Source organism: Pocillopora verrucosa, chromosome 5, assembly GCF_036669915.1.
Source record: "Pocillopora verrucosa isolate sample1 chromosome 5, ASM3666991v2, whole genome shotgun sequence".
NCBI lineage: Eukaryota > Metazoa > Cnidaria > Anthozoa > Scleractinia > Pocilloporidae > Pocillopora > Pocillopora verrucosa.
This window is the reverse complement of record NC_089316.1, coordinates 4,575,224-4,595,836: the sequence shown is the minus strand read 5'-3', so window position 1 is coordinate 4,595,836 and position 20,613 is coordinate 4,575,224. Positions and strand designations below refer to the sequence as shown.

The 20,613-nt window shown below is 36.4% G+C and overlaps 2 protein-coding genes, 1 long non-coding RNA gene and 1 pseudogene across 3 annotated transcripts; 3 read left to right on the top strand and 1 right to left on the bottom strand.

The window, feature by feature from the left end:
- The first annotated feature begins 370 nt into the window (after nucleotides 1–370).
- On the top strand, nucleotides 371–8,322 carry LOC136280651 (carboxypeptidase N subunit 2-like). Its single transcript, XM_066166282.1, has 9 exons — nucleotides 371–495; nucleotides 1,854–1,925; nucleotides 3,255–3,326; nucleotides 5,140–5,211; nucleotides 5,438–5,509; nucleotides 6,609–6,680; nucleotides 7,135–7,206; nucleotides 7,379–7,450; nucleotides 8,307–8,322. The coding sequence occupies exons 1-9, from the start codon at nucleotides 371–373 to the stop codon at nucleotides 8,320–8,322; spliced, it is 645 nt and encodes a 214-aa protein (XP_066022379.1).
- A 59-nt stretch (nucleotides 8,323–8,381) lies between these two features.
- LOC136280650 (G-protein coupled receptor GRL101-like) lies at nucleotides 8,382–13,750 on the top strand. The gene is made up of 12 exons (XM_066166281.1): nucleotides 8,382–8,434; nucleotides 8,589–9,585; nucleotides 9,841–9,922; nucleotides 10,067–10,093; nucleotides 10,575–10,637; nucleotides 10,771–10,851; nucleotides 11,383–11,427; nucleotides 11,830–11,880; nucleotides 12,655–12,702; nucleotides 12,873–12,929; nucleotides 13,139–13,201; nucleotides 13,716–13,750. The coding sequence occupies exons 1-12, from the start codon at nucleotides 8,382–8,384 to the stop codon at nucleotides 13,748–13,750; spliced, it is 1,602 nt and encodes a 533-aa protein (XP_066022378.1).
- A 317-nt stretch (nucleotides 13,751–14,067) lies between these two features.
- On the top strand, nucleotides 14,068–14,828 carry LOC136280649 (uncharacterized; annotated as a pseudogene).
- A 4,082-nt stretch (nucleotides 14,829–18,910) lies between these two features.
- On the bottom strand, nucleotides 18,911–20,407 carry LOC136281334 (uncharacterized). Its single transcript, XR_010717686.1, has 2 exons — nucleotides 20,315–20,407; nucleotides 18,911–20,024 (listed from the first exon to the last, which is right to left on the bottom strand). It is a non-coding gene; the product is annotated as an uncharacterized lncRNA (long non-coding RNA).
- Between the last annotated feature and the right edge of the window lie 206 nt (nucleotides 20,408–20,613).

The window sequence follows — 20,613 nt, the reverse complement described above, 5'->3', positions numbered from 1 at the left end:
TCATCCTCGTTCCCACCACATCGCTTTACGCCAATTAAAAACTGCTACGTAACGCCTATTGTGCAGTTTCCTGCGGAGGAAAAACCGAACCGAATTCCTGATTCTGGCCCGTTTACGGTACGTTTCGCTTCAGCCAAGAGTTAAGAGTCAAGAAACCTCACTCTATAAAGGTCTCTCGAAGTCAAAGGCAAAACGACTCTAAAAGGATGCTTACTCGGCTTTTATATGCGCGTGGTGATGCTCAAAGGACCAGGTAAACATTGTAACTACTTTCGTGACCAAGATTTAGAGACAAGTATTAACTTATCATCAGCGCTTAAGGGATCCTGTCACAGAGCGGAAAGGAACCCCACAGGGCGATTCAATCGCTATGGCTCTTTGTGTTCCTAATATCCGGCCTCTGATCACGAGTCTACAGGTGGTGTCCACCGCAAAGCAGTGCTCGTTTGCCGATGATGCAGGTGGGACAGGCTCCACTACAGAAATCAAGAAATGGTGAGACATTTTGAGTACTCTGGGTCCAGATTTTGGCTTCTCCCCAAACGACAAGAAGTGATAAATTATCGCTAAGCCGGGTAAGAAAGAAAGTGTGAAAGAAGTATTTAAGAAAACAGATATTATTATAACAATGGAAGGGAAGAACCATTGAAGAGCGGCGATAGGCTCACGAGAATATCAAGAGGAATTCGTCAGTGAGAAGGTGTCTGCTTCGGTCAATTGGCGGAGTTCCTCAGATACAGTCAGAGGCCACTCTCACCTCAGTACAGCTCAAAACATAGTTGAACTTACTTTCTAAGAACACTGCCAGACATCCAGGATCTGCTAGAGCCACTGGAGAATGCAACATCCCCAGTACTTACCCACATTTTTGCTTTCCAGTGCCTTAAAATGATGACATAAATTAATTCGGAATACAAAACGAGCTTATCTTCAAACCTTATGAAGCATGTTTCTATGCCGTTCAAATGCCTTTTGCTTAACGCAGGATTATATCAAAACAGATGCGACCGAACATTACTGAAGAAAGTTTTATCAACTCCTAAAACAAAGCAATTTCAACTAAAACGGATATTTCGGTAAAAATAACAGTGCTACGATCTGTTGACGTTCGGACGACAAATAGATGAAGTGACAAATATTTGGCTTTAAGTGACTGAAAAAGATTTCTCCATCTCTCTTATCTACAACAGTCCGCTGCGAACAACAACAATCCTTCTTCAATCGTAACACATATTATGCATTCTCACATTTACAAGTAGACGCTTTCAGTTAGTCAATGCCTTAATTTGTTCTCTTGTGTTAGAAGTCTAAACCACAACAATCTAAGGGATTTACTTTAAACAAGCCAACTTAAACAGAAATGGAATTTGCATCTATACTTTGATCAGCGAAATAATTTTGAACATGGGGTCATCATTTGTGCTGGTACAAGTGAAGACACTGTGTATGTAAACTTAACAAAACTATCCAGATATTTTGTGGCTTGTTATCTCACCCTCCCCTCCCTCCAATCAATGTCGCCTGGCTCATGATGAAGACTATTCTGAATGACAGTGTGTAATGTCAAGCCTTTTGTATTACAACAATGGGTGATGAAAAGAGGGAGAAAAGGCATTTGTAGAGAATTTTTCAGTGCTTAACAAAAAGAAACTAAGAAGTCTCAATTAGTTTTGAGCTAGGTTATAATTCGTAATGCTACCTTAGGTCTCCTTATCTATAACTGAAAAGAAGGCATTGCTTCGTGGACAATATGACTTTGTTAGCAGATCAGAGCATGAAAAAAATACGACATTTTCAAGAATACATAGTTTCTTCCTATTGTAATCAACACCTTTTTCTGTTACTTTTGGTAGGACTTTGGACAACAACCAGTTGAAGAATTTACCATCAGGCATTTTCAGTAACAATACCCAGCTGAGAAATCTGTAAGTATGAAGTCAGTCTTATTTCTGTGTAAGGAACGTGTCACAAATCCATCGCGCATAGGTAAAAAATACAAGGAGATACGAACAGCGATGTCTTGGCTCCAAAGGAAATCAGCCACGATAATATTTTCGTAAACTTAGACTTTATTTCTCCTGAAAGTACAACGGGGTAAGAATGTAGGGCAAATGCACTCATGGACTCCACCCGCCTACCCCTGTGATAGCTTCCTGTCCTCACTTCTGCAGAACACTACATGCCATTCCCATTTATAAAATCTTTAAATTTTGCTCGGAATACAAATTATCTAAGAAAACTTGTGAAGTGTATTCCGAAGTTGGTGTGTTCTGAAGATACTGATATGAACTAGAATTTCCTTTCTATTCGTTTTATTTGTTTATTTATTTATTTATTTTATTAGATAATCTCCTAGTCAAATCCTACACTCCTAACTTTGGCCTTTTACAAGTTTTCTCATGATAAGCTTCCTTGGTCACAAACTGGCATAGTTCATTTTACAGAAAATCCACTAAATAAGATAAAGATATCTATACAATAAAAAACATTACACAGCGTCGATCTCTAAACTCCATGCAACACATTGAAACAGGGTCAGGTCAATAATCAGTGGGACACTCTTTTATTTGGCTATTGCTGTATCTTTGTGGTATGATAGGCAGAAGTACTCGCTCATCACACACGATGTTTACCTTTCAAAGGAAGGGAATCAAAAACGTTCTGGAGTATTTAGTTTGTTCCGCACCGTTTAGTCATTCGTTCATATTAGGCATGTAGTTACTATAGGAATTCGAAGTCCAAAGTTATCTCGTTTTAAGCCAACGAGATGAGATTCCATTTTGAACGTATGTTGTCTAAATTTTTATTAGGACATCCGAATATCAGCAGAGATGTTCGCGATGAATTTTTATCATAGCACTTAGGTGGTACAATTTGGAGGCCGTTTAAGTGATGATTTCAAGAAGTACGGCGTTTTATTTGGTAGACTCAGAGTCAGTATCTATATTTTGTAATTATAATCCTGTAATTCCTAAGGGATTAACCGTGGGTAAACGTAAAGTGTAGGTCTTTCACGTAAATTAAGTGTCACATTGGGACATGTAAAGGAGGCGAATTATGTTAAAGCGTTTAATAGGATAAATATTCATTTCTGCATTCCTCTATTAATTCATCTATTGAGTATGGTTTGAATATGACAAATCCTTTATACATAGAGATATTTTACTTGACAATCCCAAACTAACGGCATAAAAAAGGTCAATATTAAAAAGTTCCTAGTTGCATTTCTAATAATTCTTGTTTTTATTTTTTAGAGACTTGTCTAATAACCCGTTGAAGAATTTGCCATCTGACATTTTCGCCACAAATACTAAATTGGATTTTCTGTAAGTAGATTTTTCCTCTATCAGGGACATCACAAAATATTTGTCTTTATAGTTTAAAACTCACTTACTCACTATTACGTGACCTGTTTGGGTTCCACTTTTAGCTTGAAAAACAAAAAAGATTGTGACTCTTGAATATTCTCTGTACATCATGTGGTGACATTAGGAAGCCTTTGAGAAAATAGTATGCTATAAAGTAATTGAACAATGATCCTCGTGGTTAGAATTTACACAATTGAAGAAATTGAGAAGCCTGAAGAAAAAATTCAGGCTTCAACGGGTTCGAGCCCAAGCCTCCCCGAACTTGGTAGGGTCCTTCTATCAACTGAGCCTAGAGGCTACTCGTTGAGACTAGGCACATTTTAGAGGGTTCTTCTTTTCCATGGGAGAATCTTATCATGATTTGTAACGAAATAAATGTTGTTGATGAAAATCGAGCAAAGCGAGTCAGTGATCCTGCAGGTAAGGTGCAATGCACAATTGCGCTTGCAAAGATCAGTTTTGTACTTGATTTTCATCTGCAGGTCAAAATATAACTTATTTCTTAAGAAAATAAGATCAAAATTCACAATAATGTGGACAAGATATCGCAAGAACGCTTAGAATATGAGGAGGAAACTTCGATACTTCGATGACGTATTCGAGAATTAGAAAATATGTATTCGGAGCAAAAATTTCCAAAGGAAACGGGGAAACTACGAATATCGTAAGAAGAACCACCGAAAAAAAATGAAGCCTACTTAAGTACATCTGTCATGGGATAGGGTCCGAGAGGTAGCAGCGAGACCGGTGTAGCTAGCGAATTGCCTTGGAGGCCTCACGAATACCTTTTTCCTCCGTCAAAGAGCACAATTATGTTAGGATAAGCATGACAGGAAATATCTTGCTCATATTGACAAGTGAGAACAGCTGCGCCATTTTGATTTTGAGCGAAATTGTTTCACGGTAAAAAATAATGTATCAATAATTACCCGTTTGAGTTATCTACACAATCCTGTATTTCAAAATTGAGTTTATTCGGCTAGTCATCTGCTTTATTACTTTATAAGCGTCCAAGCTTTGTAAAATGCTATACCAAATTTTGGTCAAATCTATAGGTACCTGTCTGAAATACAATTGCACCACCTACCTCCAGGAATCTTTGACAAGAACACACAGCTAAGGTTTCTGTAAGTAACCTCATCTTTTTCTGTCTGATCCGCGCTCCTAGATTCTTAGTGATGCAATGTAAGCGTTAATAAGATTGACAAAATTTGCAAATATTTCATTCATAATATGTAGCTATTTAAATACAAATAAATTTACCTTTAATTAACTTCTGGTCAACTTTCGCACCTGCAGAATAAGAACTCTAATCTCAGACCAGCTGCACAACAGTTCTACAGGACTCCAACTGCTTTTTGTTGTTGTCGTTGTTTTATTAAATTTATCAGATTATTCGTTTCGCTTCGTAAATCAAGAATTAATATGAAATATCATGAAGATCACATATCGACTGTTGCATTCTGGATCTTTGTCCTGAGATTCTGTGTCTGTATCAAAGGCATCAAGAAGTGCCTTCATTAAAAAGATCATTCCAATTTTCATCATTAACAACTTTCCATATCTATGTCAAATTTGATTATAATCTTATGTTGTAAAATGAGTAAAAGATGAAGTTAGCACAAACAACTCTTCGCTCAATGACAGTGATGCCGACTATTGCTCACGAGTCAAAACAACCGTACAGGTTTCAGTAGTACCCCTATCTAAGTAGATAAACTTCTGTTGGATCTTTAAACTAATCGTCAGTTTTATATGGTAAATAACGTAGACGCCTGAATGACAACGACATGAAAGGGTTGAATGGAAGTGCCTTCAAAGACTTGACAATGCTAGAGGAACTGTAAGTTAATGTATCAAGACTGTTTTGGAGGGAAAACTGTTTTTGTAACGCAGCAGCATTCCCCTCTCTTACCGCCTTGTCTATATTTGTTTTTCGAATTAACTTTTTTCCTTTCTCTTTTCTTCCCTTCCACTCAGTGATCAAAAGACGATTCGGTAAATAACTGTTTTAATGAAACTAAATATATTTACATACAGGTCACATATTTTTTTTTAATTCAACACAGATGGTTGCAAGACAACAACTTCATTGAATTTCCTCCTAATTTATTCCAAGATCTAAAAAACTTGAAAGAACTGTAAGTTTTTTCATTCCAAGCTTTCCCTTGTTTTAACTCAATGACTACATAAAGTGTTCCAACACTTAGTAAAAATTTCCTTTCTTTTGTTAAATCACTGCTAGTGTATTTTAACACAGATTCTGGTAGTATCATACTTTTCGTCCCTTTCACTAATTAGAGCATATAGAAAGAAAATTTTTTCCAGTTGCAGATTATAAAACCTTCCCATCTGCACTTGTAACACGTTTTAAAATTGAACCATCTGGAATTTTGTGTTTGCTGCTGAACTGACATTTGAGTGACAACGATCATACATACAACAATGAAATTCATGCATGTTATGAATATCAGAGTTGTTTTTATGGGTTATCTTTCCCTGTGTTGAACCGTGTTGGCATATTTTCTTAGATTACGAGCTTAATGATTTCCTTGTTGATCCAAGAGAGGCAGCCATTGCCAGTGTTGGGGAAAAGAATTCAGTGTGCACGCAGATCTCAAGTTTTCAGCGGCCTTCAATTGCTTTTCGTCATAATATTGACCGAACTAAATGAATGAAGTGAATCTTGAATATTCTCTGTACTATAAGACAAAACATTGCATGCGTATCACTACGTACTGCTCTTTGTTCTTTGGTTGTTTCTGATGACCAGAATATACAGGTATTTTTACCTGTAAATTTCAGTTTGCAGACTTAATGAAAATGCATTTTCTTGTCTCGTCATTCCTATCAGCTATCTGTCAAATAACAAGTTGAAGAGTCTACCAGACGGACTTTTTAACAGCCTTTGCAAGCTGACATATCTGTGAGTGAGTTAGCTATTTAATTAAGGAGATAATTGGACAGAACCAAACGATCATTCTTAAAATATATTTTTTAAAAGGACAGCCATCATAGTTGAAACATCATGAAGTTTTCCAGCTCGTATTTGCAAATCTTAATTGAAGTAGACGATGCTATCTTATGTATTTCTTGTGCTTTGCTTAGTAATGTTAAGTTAATTTGTGGTGTAAGAATTTAATAGCTTCTGTTTAAATAGCAACCTTAACGATTCCCAGCTTTCAGTTGGTAGCTCTAACATAAGCGAAATCTTTGTAACTGTGTAATAATTGTTTTCAGGGATTTAGCAAACAATGAACTTGAAAATCTGCCAGCGTATGCTTTCAGAAACATTGTAGCGGTAAAATTTCTGTAAGTAAGATTGATATCGGCCCAAAATATTAAAAATTGTTTTAAAGAATTTTCTTGAAAATAACAGCACTTGGTGACTATAACAGCTTCTTAGTAAAAGACAACTTACATCGTAATTTACTCCTTGAAGGCAAAGGTTTTTTAGTTTCCTTTTTATCCGAGTTGACAATATCTCAGAATTTGTTATATTGCCAGATCAAACTACCCTGGCACTAATTTTGTAATTTGTAACAGAGAGTGAACTTGAGAGTTTTCGCGCTTAATCTTGAGATCATCATAAATATGTCTAGTGTGTTCTTTGATCATTACGATACAAAGATTGGGAGCTATTTTACTGGAAAACGTTGCCATTCCCTGCCTTATCCACAAATTTTACTTTAAAAAAAGTAGAGCTAAAGATATCACTACCACATGAGCATATTTCAGTCTAAAATTCCCATGATGCTTTCTCCAGGAAACTGGAGTACAACAAAATTGAGAAGCTTCATGAAGATCAGTTCCAGGGCTTGGTGGAGCTATTAGATTTGTAAGTGCATTTAGAGTTTAAACCGTTTTCCATGATGATCTGAATCTCAAACCGTATACAGTAATATTATTTTACTGTTAACTCCGTTATTAATCAAATAAAATTTGCCTTACCCAATCATATTATGTTACTGTACTCTAATTTATTTCATTATCCGTTTCACCTGTTTAAGATATCTCACGGAGAACAAAATCGAGGCTCTGCCTGATAAAATTTTCAAGGGCGTTAAAAAGCTCAGATCCCTGTAAGTATAGTTAATCACATACAAAACTTTCTAGAATATTTGAAGTGATAGAACGAATATGATATCAGCGTTCAAAATCTGAGATTTTAGTCTACAAATTTAACACGATGTAGAACAGTCGTGGTACAAGTTATCTTGCTCAAAAAAGGAATGTTTTTTTTAATTTATATTGCACTAAAAATGTACCTTTGAACACACTTCAGGTGCACCAAGATTGATATTATAAAAAAACGGAAACAAACATTATGGAGATATATGTAGCGTATGAAGCTATTAGAAAGAGGAATATGACTACTGCAAGTCCCCGTTAAGGTGTTAATTGTAAATAGTTACGTTCTTCGTTTCAGCAATATCTTTGGCAATAGGATACAAAACGTTACCAGCACGATTTTCAGCTATGCCCACGAATTGCGATATTTGTGAGTGCACTGCAAATAACAGATGTTTATCCAGGCACCTAAACTTAGTTGCATATACTGAAATCAGATAACATCCTTTTGATTTCGTTTTGTCAAAGAAAAGACTCGTGCAAAGTAATTTTGGAAAATGACATAGATATACTAAAGCGATGTTTCCTTAGATGAGTCCGGACAGAGGCTTTTATGCAGCCAACGAACGCAACCGAATGGGCTGCCACATCCATAAAATCAGTAGCCATCAAGAATTTCCAAGAAAGCAAGACGAGACTTATCTTAGGCTTAATGATACATTTTGAAAAAAATATTTGAGAAAATTTCAAACTAAGGTCCGTACTGAAAATCCTCAGCCAGGGTTCCTGATTTTGTCTTTTTGGACAGTCTATTTGAACGTTAACATTAGCTTAATGAATCTTATTATTGAAATTCATTTTTTTTAGGTTACTTATCACATAAACCAAATTAATGTTCACATTATGATTATTTGAAATTACAGGTTCATGCATTACAACCTGATGGCTGAGCTCCCCAAAGGCTTTTTCAAGCATTTGACGCACATCATCAGAGTGTAAGATTCCATAACGATCCTTTCCTTCACTCACCCCTTCAAACAATCATTTTAACAATAGTCTCTTATTAATCAATTAATTATTTTCAATGGATTTCAACGATGCAATAATAGCGTTATTTCTTGTTTTTTTCTTCTTTTTTTCGAATTTCAGAACTTTGGACACCAACCTGATGTGCTGCCATCTCGATCTTTTCAGGCAGGATGCTGATTGCGAATACTCCTTCAATGACAATTTCGCAAGCTGCCACTCCATGTTCCGCCACCATGCTCCAAGGAGAACTCTTTGGATTGTCGGTCTTCTCTCGTTGCTAGGGTCTTTATTCGTAGTTGGGTGGCAGTATTTCTACCCTGATAACAATGTGGTCCAGTCTATCATGTTGGTGAATCTGGGTGTATCTGACGGTATCATGGGTATATACCTAATCATTATAGGCATAAAAGACCTGCAATGGTCAGGGGAATACTACCTGCATGACTATGAGTGGCGCACCGGTTGGTTTTGCCATTTCAATGGTGCCATGTCTGTCTTTTCAAGTGAAGTGTCAGTGATGATGATTTCTCTGATCGCATTGGACAGACTCAAGAACATCGTGTTTCCTTACACCTTTGCAAAAATTACCCCAAGGCAGACCTGTCTAATGTGCGTAGTTATCTGGCTGGTGGGAGGCGTTATGGCATTCCTTCCCTTGTCTGGAATGCACTATTTCAGCGAGTGGTACTATGGCAATAATGTAGTGTGCCTGCCCCTGCAGCTTTCCCCTGAATTACAAGAAGGCTGGGAATACTCCACTTCCATTTTTATCGTTTTGAATTTTTCCCTATTCATCTTCATCACGGTTGCTTACGTTGCCATCTTGTGGAAATCATGGTCGTCAAGCCGACGGCTTGGTGCACATGGAACTGTTCGTGAAATACGAGCAAGAGCACAAAGTGCACAAGCTAAAAGAGAAAGAGCACTTGCCAAAAGAGTCTTCTTCATTATTCTGACCGATTTCTTGTGTTGGATGCCAATCATTGCTATCGGCATCCGGTCCCACGTCGAGAAAACATTTGATCCTCCTGGTGATCTGGCAGTGTGGATTGCAGTGTTCGCTCTGCCGATCAATTCAGCTATCAACCCATTGCTGTATACGCTTTCTACTCCACAGGTAACGTTTCTTCTTTGGTTACTTTGGAATAGCACCTACCGTTATGTTCAAATTTGGTTTCGTGTCAGAGCAGGCTGGCAACTTAATTTTGTAATTGTAACGATTGACATACAAAACAAGCATGAAAAAGTAAATGATCGGACAGATTTTTTTAGCTTCTCCATCGTTAACTTTAACCATAGAGACCAACGTGACTTCTAAATACGTTACTTGAAAGTCTTTACGTAAACTATTCAATATATTTTGAATGTCTAGGTTCAGCCTGTGTTGAAAGCAAAACTGAGGAAGCTGTGGTCCAATGTTCGATCTATTTTCAGCAGAGGACAAAATCAAGAAGGTACAGTTTTAAGCTCCATTGAAAAATACCATGATAACAATAATTGTATTCCAAACCTTGAAATGAACAAACTTTAAGTTTCACCAAATTGAGTATTAGCAACCCAGTTTTCTTTAAGTAACATATGTCATTTTTACTCATAAGGCTTTCAAGGGGGAGAGGATGGAACTGGTATGAAATCGTAGAAAACTCATGTATTTTCTAATTTTTTCGAATAAGAAACTGAGCAAATTATTGAAACCACAAAGGTGCAACTGGCAATATGTAAAGTTGTAGCAGACGTAGAGGAGAAAACCAGAATGATTCTAAGTAGAGAGGCGATGAATGGAATAAATCATCAAGTTTAATGAAGGCAACGACACGTTTAGAAATCATGATTTCAGTTCGATTTTCTTTAATACACAGCTTTAGAGATACTAACCATCAGGAACATTGAGACGCATAGGTGCCGTTTGCGACAAATTTTTAAAATAAGGTGCTAGCAAAACCTCATTCTACAAACAATTCTCAAAATATGAATCGCTATACTTCTGTCTGAAATTATTAGATGACGATCCATTCTGAATTGTTTGTCTGAGCGTTTTTTTTTCCCCTTTGGATAAACCTGACAATGACCATTATTTTTTTATTGGTGTTCCTTTTTATATCAAAGAAGCAGAAAATGATCAGCAGGGACAGATTGGAAATGGGGATGAACATGCTAACGTCGAGGAAGGTAAAAAATATAGTGCTTCTCAATCTAATCACATATCTTCTCTACACCTCTGTAGGGTTCTATGTGCGATACTTTTCTTTCCTTTCTCTTTTCTGTACTTAATTCCCTTTTTTTCATTTTTCTCCCCCCCTAGGAGAACAGATTGAAATGCAATTAATAGCACAGATAGAAATCCCAGAAGTGGAAGCCCCTGAATTGCCTGCTCCCCAACCAGGTCAGTAAATAAGTGTAGAATTTTTTATGCCAAAGACAATGTTGTAATGGACTTTGTAACTCAACTCTCTTGCCAGGTGTGTATAGTCTAATTAATTAATCTATCAAATATGAGCTCTTTCAAATAAGATACCCAGAAACCACAGTATTCTTTTTCTACTCTGATAGTTGCTGTAGGTGCACTTCGAGAAAGGAGAGATCAAGGAAGGGTTTCTCGTATGACACAAATGTAATGAAATTAGGTTGGATTACTTTTGATTGATAAGTTACCTCCAGATATTCTGGTGATAAATTGCCTTATGCACTTTTAACACCTCCACTCATGATATCACCATTCCTTTACATTAGTAAACTGTAATGTGCCAAAGTATGTAGTATTCCAGTATGGAAGGAAGATACCATCGTCCCCCATATGATGTGGTTGTTGTAAATGAATGATACGTATATATTGACAATGATTATTCGTTGTTTCCAGTTTTCAGTTATATTATATGAAAAATAACTTAAAGATAATTCTTTGCTCTGTTGGCAGAGATTGAACAAGCCTGTGAGGGGGATGCGAATCCATCTTCCTCAGGTAAAAATTATTTATGAAAGAAATATCAAAAGAAGGCATAGACAACCGCTCTATTTACAAAAGTAGTGCTGCAAAAATCACAGTTATACAAGGTGACTTCAACTGCATATTGCACCTTACAACCGATCATAAGAATCGCCAAAATGAAGAAAGGTAATGCGTCTTAACCGACTGTCTTTGGCAGAGGTATTATTCCGGCTACCATTTTCATGCGCACTAATTAACTTGCAGATTTAAATTTGAGCTTTGTAACTCAGTGATATTTCATCAATCAATGAATACTTGAATAAATATATGAAAATCTAACGTACGTAAAATACATTTGTAAAGAAATTTATTTCAGAATAAAACATGAACCACGAGCATTATGTCATGTTTTACTCTACTTGTTCCTTAAAACAGATTATGAGGATGATTTCGACATCAGACCAGCCTCTGCAAAGACTGTGGAAGGTAAACACCTTTTCAATTTTCATTTTTTTTTAAAGAAATGTCATAACTCTACAAAACAGCGAAAGGTGGCTGGTGCTAACAAGCTGGCGCACTTGGTATACTTGATTGCATGGTTTTTTATGTCAAACCAATAAGATTTGGGTTATCATATTAACACGTAATCACCAATCAAATCACAGATTCTAAGTCTGTCTCATGAAAAAATTAACGAGAGCAGCTTTTTGGCCACTATTTCCCGTAAGGCACAAAACCCTTCCTCAGTTACTAAACCTAACGGGTCTATGCAATCAAAAAAGTCCTGTCGGAAAGTTTGCTGTTGTCAAAGATTCAAGACATATTTGCGTTATTAACGTTTGAGCCTTTCCGGAATAACTCGCGGTTTATTTAAATGGATGGTATTATTTAATGCAATCACTGTTCATCATCGCGAGAGCCAGTATCGACGAAGAACATAAAGAGAAGGTAATAGTTGACATTTTCTGTAAGTAGGAGTGTCTCTACACACTAACAGAAGTTTTTGATGTTGAGAATCGCCCAGTTTTAAGGAACCACTAGTTCCAATTGCAATTAACCCTATGGAAGGTTTTAAAAAAGTTATCAGAAGTGATCGAAGGTTAAGCTACTTACAAGAACCTTTTTAATGATGGACACTCATCTTCAGTGTTACTTATAGCTTCTGATAATAGCTGAAGAATAAGGCGATTGTTGCGGATTTCAGTGAGCACAATACTTTACTTTCTATAACGTCAAGATATCTTTAATATTTGTGTGCAGGTGAAGAAGGAGGAAGTAAGCATGAACCTAAAAAGACAACTGAGGGAGGTAAAAACAATGAATTGCTTTTTAGGAACAGAACATTTGTCCCACATGGGTCTCATTTATTCCAGCGTACAGTGTAAGTAGCAACAAGGCTAAGTTTCTGACTTGATAGCGGGCAATGGGCTGCGTTGTCTAACCTTATGAATTTTAACAATGAATCTGATTTCACACAGCTGTTGAATCTGAGGAGCAGGTGGAAATTGAAGAGATTTCAGTACCCAGTAACAAAGGTAAAGGAGATAATGGTTTTTGATTGGTCACTCGAGAGAGTAAGGCATTTTATGAGTAATTAGAACATCTGTTTTTCCTTGGTAGTCACTGGAAAAATTCTAGTGTTGAAATTGGTGAAACATTTATGATTTTAATTCCTAAGTACAAAAACAAAATTTAATGACTGTATACTAACTTACATTGTATCAAATAAATCTTTTTTTTAAAGAAGCTAGAAAAGCTGAAAAAGAAGAGGAGATGCATGAGCCTGACATGGATGTCGTAGAGGAAGGTAACATTTTTCATAAATCAGAAGAGATAAACTCAGATTGGTCCACACATGCTTTATAAGGTGACGCATAATCAGTCCACTCAATTGACTGAAGATCACTTGAAGTGCTCTGTCGAAGGGTCGCGATTCACATCGGGAGTTGATTACATTGAGGAAAAAAACACACCACTTGAGTATTATTATACCTCCTCGTAACGAAGAGCCATAACTTTTTATACAATGCTAAAATCCTACATTTATGAATTTATTGAGCCGTTTTACATGTTTGTTTGTTTTTTAAGTGATACAGTAATAATTTGCCCAGATACAGAAAACAGAACCGCCACTTACCACAACTCATTGAATGGAAATAGTGACTTTGATGTTGTGTACCTCAGGTTCCAAAACACAAGCAAAATTAAATGAGCTGTAATTAAGTGGCAGCTCTGTTTTCTGTACTTGTGCAATTTGGTACTGCATCGCTCGAGAAAAAATGAGCGCGTTGCATTTCTATCTCTTTTCGTGTTCCGTCCAGGGGAAGAAGACGTGTTTGATACCAGCCCGCTTTAGTATTTTGTTTTCGAATCAAGGTAAATGCTTATTACGTCTGCTTAAATACTGAATACCGCTGACTAAAGGGGTACGGAAAACAAATCCCTTTAAAGAAGGTAGTATTTTTTGGTTACATGTATCCAATCAGAATAAGTGTAATATTTGAGATGTAGAGTGAAAATCTTTGATGCGTTACGGTGTGTATACATGTATAGTTGACTCATGATTACTCAAACTATCAGTTTGTTGAACACGATCTATATTCTGATTTACTGGGTGTGGCGAAATGGCTTCATGATCACAAACTGACTTTAAATTTGGACAAAACTAAATGCATGCTTATCGGTAGTAATAGGAAACGCGAAAGCAAAGTTGATTTGACTGTCTCAATTTTAGATCATAGTATAAGTAATGTTCCCAGCTTTAAATACTTCGGTATACATATATCTCCGGATTTCACATGGACTGATCTATTGAACACCTAACTGGGAAAATCAATCAGAGGCTTGGGCTTCTCAAGTGTATAAAGCATTTATTGCCTTTCAGGGCGCGTCTACTTTTCTATAAAAGTCTTGTTATGCCCCTTTTTGAATATGCTGATCTTGTATGGGGCGATAAACATAATATTACCCTTATGTCTAGCTTGCAAGTTTTGCAAAATAAGGTCGCTAAAGTTATTTGAAATAGACCATTGTACTCATCCTCCACTGAGGCATTAGCCGTTCTCAAGTGGCTGCCTCTAGAGAAAAGGCGATTTCAAAGAAGGTGTGTACACGTATACAAATGCATCAATGGCTTAATTAATCACGATATAGACTTGATTAGACAAGACGTACTTCATAGGCATAATACACGTAACAAAGGCAATTTTAGATTACCACGTGTCAAAAGAAATTGGGGGAAACAAAGAACACAATATGCCGTTTCCGATTTTAACTCCCTCAGTCAGACGATCAAAGACTCAAGGAATGTAAATAGTTTTAAACGTCATGTTTTTAAGTTTTTAATAAAGCTACTTACGTTTAATTTTTACTTATACTTATTTTTAAATTTTGTGCATTTTTTGTATCTTTGTAATCCCTTTGCAATTTTATAGCTTTGTTGTTTTTACTATGAAGTTAAAGTTATCGGAAATGAAGGAGATGAAGTCTGATTTGTTGTAGCTATAATATACTGCTCGTCTCTTTCAAAGTCACTTGCAAATTTTTTCAGGCAGCCCATTCATTGTTGGCAGTAAGGCTACCAAAACATTTTCAAACTAATCAATTTTTTCTCTGCTTGATTACGATTTGGAAAAGTATAACTTCAAAAAAAAAAAAAACTTCTGGGTGGCTAATACGCTGCACTGATGAGTGCTCTCTTTGGTTATGCTTGTATATTCAAACTTGCCTTCTGTCCTTAATGCACTGACCAGCTTCCTGATTGACAGTCTGGTCACCTGACTATCTGTGCAACTGGCCGATAAGCCGTCAAATTGAATTGACTACCTGAGCTATGACCACTGGCTGACTCACAGATGGGCTGATTGTCTGCCCGACTGTCTGCTGGACTCTCCACCTGGCCAGTGGGCATGGTTATAACTAACTGAATTAGATTATGGCTGCAAAACACTTCATACAGACATGCAAACATTCAACGCTTGACTGACTGAATTTCGGGTCCGTAGATCAAACAAACAACTAATCGATAAGTTAATTTTGCGTTCATTGATAAGCGTGCTTTTTTCCTTTGCCTCTGACAGTTTCCAAGAGCCAAATACATTGCCATTTGTATGGAGACCGCGAGGGCTAGAGAAAAACTGAATTATTTCAAGGAAAAGGAGAAAAATAATTCTCGTAATCAATACATACTGTCAATGGTAACATCTTAGTCTTTAATTTCTTTTTCTTAGATTTAATGTTATCAATACTCAGTAACTTTGCTTTCTGAACTTATCATTGTATGGTAACAAGATATAGTTGGAGTGGAACATATTGCGCTATATCTGAGTGGGCGTGTAATTTCTTTTTCTTAGATTTAATGTTAACAATACTCAGTAGCTTTGTTGTCTGAACTTATCATTGTATACCTTGCACTCTATCTATCAGTCCATCTTTGTTTTGTTTTAACCGTTTTTAGTTTGCTTGTTTGTTTCTTTTTGTAACTACCTGACACTTTTAGCCTGTTAGTTTTAGCGTATTTCTAAAGACCATGATTGCTACACCACAGTTAAGTCGGATAGCTCAAGATGGATCTGAGTGGGCGTGTAATTTCTTTTTCTTAGATTTAATGTTAACAATACTCAGTAGCTTTGTTGTCTGAACTTATCATTGTATACCTTGCACTCTATCTATCAGTCCATCTTTGTTTTGTTTTGACCGTTTTTAGTTTGCTTGTTTGTTTCTTTTTGTAACATGTACATCTACCTGACACTTTTAGCCTGTTAGTTTTAGCGTATTTCTAAAGACCATGATTGCTACATCACAGTTAAGTCGGATAGCTCAAGATGGAACACAACAATATCAGGGGTGTAGCCAGCCTTGAGTCCTGTACCTCTTAACTTTTATCACATCACTCATGCAAATTTTGAAACAAAAATTGAACTTTCTTAGGGTATAGGCCCACGACAATTCGAAAAGCTGGCTATGCTCCAAGTGTGATAAGATATTCTATTCTGCATGCTGATCTTTCCATCATTAATTACAATATAGCTGAGTAAATGTTTTGATTAGGAATGCCTCTGGTTTTAAAAGTAATGTGTAAGTTAATTTCCATGGAAATTGTTGGGATTATTCGGAGTTTACTCTTAGTTTAGAGGGGATTTGATGTCCCTGAAGAACTTTCTTTTAGAGTTCCTAATATAGTAAAGAGCAAATAATGTGATCATAATAGAACACTAAGGGGCTTGAATAAGAATTATCAGAGATTTATCTGTATAACAACTATTTAGATAGCTCATTTCTAAGTTTTGTTTAAACACGAAAAATCATCTGAAAAACTTAGACAAATGCATGGGTCGAACACGTCCACTTAATAGATATTTGATGATACGCTGGTAAACTAAATAGTTCATTTCTTAACATGTTAGAACTCATCCGCGAGCATTAGTCATAAGGAGTTAAAGTGACGGTAATTTTGGGTTGTATATTGTATCAAAGAACTTAGACTTGCAGTTACGATTTCCACAGTTAGTAGACATTAGGCGGTACAACAATAATCTGAATAGTTAGAACATTACCACAACTCGTCCAGCGAGTATTCAGAGTACGTGTCGAGTTGTTTAATTTCGTTAGTATCTCTAGCTGAAAAAAAAAGGTAAAAATGTGACACAAAAAAGAGAAACAGTTACTGGATAAGACGTCACGCATTAGAGATTTAACAATATATTGAATGACCTAACTAGCTCATTTCTATAATTTTTATAACTCGTATGAGAGCATAATGATAACTAAAAGGTAGAGTGACGTCTATTTTCGCTATGTTACTACGTTCTTTATGAACGCAAATTCCTTAAAAAAGAAATTAGAAAGATGTTGTGGTAACGAGTAACAAGTCAGATATAGGATATTAATTGGTACAACAACAGTTTGAATAGTTTACTTCCACAACAAGCTTGTAAGTGCTTTCCATGCAAACTGAGTTTAGAATTGTTAGAAGAAAATAATCAAGGTCAGAACTCGTTTGTTAGAGGTTTTTATAGAATGAAAATGATTTAAATAGGTCATGTCTTAGAGTTTTTATAACTCGTTTGCGAGCATCAGTGATCTCTGTCACGGCTGAAGCCTGCTTCTTTACAGAATTCGTCATTATTATTAACATTAACCTGAAAATCAAAAAAAGGAAAAAAAGAATAAAGGTCTTAGAATACCACTAACTTAGATATTTAGTAGTGTTTTTAAGTCTAATTTTGTAGCCCATTTCTAGATTTTTTAACTCACAACGAGAATTCTAGTTCATTTTAGTACGTGGTATTCTTTTAAATCTTTGTTAAAACGGGATCATCAACATGGCTTCTACAGTAGGAAAAATTTGAAGGTGTAAGTGGCTTTTTGAGGGAAGTCACACAGAGTTACGAACAGGGGTTCAAGATCTACTGTAAAACATTAACGAAGACTTCAATAAAACATCTTTAAGACCTTACACATGAGTCCGTTCTCAGTTTACCCTATAAAGGTTTCTAAGTCACGCTTCAGGTTCATCCACAGTGTGGATCATGTGCCTCAATGACCTGTGACAAGTAAACTGATACAAAATTGCTTTCTGTATCTCTCATAATGTTGAACTTTTTGTTTTTTAATGAATTATTCAGTTTGAGTTTTTCCCAAAAACTGAGCTGTTTTCTTTTGACACCATAATGTATCTCTTTGACGCGACTCTCTTGAGGGTTTTTGGTTACCCCCCATGTAAAATAAGGCGTAACAAATATATATTTCCGGGAGGTTAGGAAACATTTTTAAGCTTTTCATTTTCTATCCTAAGACTTCCACCAAGGGTGGGTGGGAGTGACGGTTAGTATTTAAAAAACCCTCAGATATCAAATCTTTACTGCACTGTGATTGGTTTAGAAGTTTCCCACTACCCTTTGTTCTGCCTTTTAGGGTGTTGACTCTTCATGAATTTTTGTCCTTAGTGACTGCTTGTGATATTTCCTTCTTGTCAACCGCTGAGATAACTTAAGAAACTCAATAATTTGCCATTGCGGTTTAATTTACTAGGGGAATAGAATTTACACTCCAAATTTACACTTCCAGTGAAGGACTCGAAGGTGTAACATGTAGAGCTACACAGCTATGATGACCAAACTTGAAAGAGACCTTCAGCTAAACCTGAGTAAATCGAGCCAAAAACCTGAGTAAAACTAACTTAACTTAACTAACTTAACGTCTGTACAACTCACTAGAAGAAAACCGGAAAATCTTCCCTTCCATTCTACACTCTTCCTCATGCTACACAGCTAACCTTGCCTCTGGAAGCCTGACACAGTGAAGACGAGCATAAACGTGGGGTAAGTGAGAGAAAAATCTAATTAGAATGAAGGAAGGTGACATGCCTTCCCAGAACCTCGCCGATTTTTGCTCGCTCTCTTTTACTCTTCTCTCCTCTTACCGCGAGCCTATCACCAGCTATGCCTTTAACGACAAAAAAAACAAACAAACAAAAAAAAGTTTTCTCACTAATTCAATTCACTCAGAACACATCTACATGAACTGATCATTTTATAAAATGTAACATGGAGAAAAGGTAAATCAATAGAAGGCATTCATGCATATTAGCTTGTTAATGAATACTTCTACAGTTAAAGCACTTTTTACATATAGTTACAAATACAACATTCTTTTGTAATATACTCGAACTTATATTATCTTCAAATTCACCGGTGTCTTCTGTAAAAATTCCATTGACGGGACAAGGTAAGCTTTCAACTCCACCTCGAGACAGAGATTTCAACATTTTAGTTCGCACCTTTGATATACGATTGTGGAACACCAGGGTAAACGTATTGTCGACTCTCAAGTGTTTTCATTCCTATCTGAAATTGCGTTAGTTAATCGTATTCTTCTCACTTTTTTCTTAAGCATGAAATCTTTAATAAACTGTGATTCGTCTAGAAATCTCGCGCCACCCTTTTTTTTCCTACATACGACTATGGAATACCAGGTTACGAGTTTGGTTCGTTAGCGCGTAGCGTCTACTACAACGCCTTTGCGCATTTACGGGCGGAACGGGGAAAGACAGAATGTGGCCGAGACTAGTTCAGAATCATTTTATACCACTTCGATAAACAAATAATGGCCGGTGAAAGAAATTGACTCCAATAGCACGAATGGTAATGTACACTGAAGAGGTTCGAATGGTGAGGACTGAGCCGCTCTCCTTGTTTCAGCCTATATGACGAGCACGTGATGTTCGTGTGATTTCTCAACCAGCATGCATTTCGTGCTGGTAGAGTTTCACAATTGGTTCAATTTAACGCACTATAAAGATGGAATTTTAGTCTGCACTGTTTACAATACAGCGTATACCCAAAGCGATACAAATGACAGTAATTTCCTTTACAATTTCGAATTACATTTTCTCGGCTAAAGCAATACTTAACTAGATGAAACTTTACAAGATTACCAAGTTAAGTATAAATCAGAGCTGGAAAAAATATCCAGTATGGTTTCTAATTAAGCTGCCATAAGCCCGGGTTAAGTGTTTAATCGTCATAAAAAATAGTTCTTGTTGCGCTGGGGCTTGCAGGAGGGCGAGACGAACTTGTGGGTCTTCTTTTGTTTTTTATTTTAACCTTCCTCTTCGATAGCATCAGCGCCTAAAGAAAAAAATAAGTGAACTTACGATGAAATTTCTAGAAGTGTTCGATGGCCGTTTGGGTTCTAGCAAAATATTCTTAATTCTGAACCAAAGTCGTCCGGTTATAAACGTTTTATTGAATTCTTGGATGTAAATGTTGGCAAAAATAATCAGGTAAAAAGATAAAACTAAATTGATTTTTCGAAATGTTCTAGGTGCATTTTTAACACTGAGATATGCGAGTCCAATCACAAGCCTTTCATTTTCCCCAAACGGTAATCTTTTACAGCGTCGTTACACAGTAAATACCTGTGTTAGTATGGGCCGTACAATCACATTTCCAGGAGGCTGCATCCAAGGTTCACCATCTATTTGTACGGGCATCTCTGATTTTAATTTGATGTTGATCTGTAATGAAGTAATAATAATTTTCATCAATTAAGAAAAAAAACATTGAAGCGGATGAATGAAGAGGGTAAATTTCTAAAGAAACTGTGGTTCTCCGTCGGTGTGTGGGGGGGGGAGGGGAGAAGGGAAGGGGTGGTATTACATGATAGTTTTTTTATCAACTGATTTTATAAAGTAAATATGCAGAAAAAAATGACGCT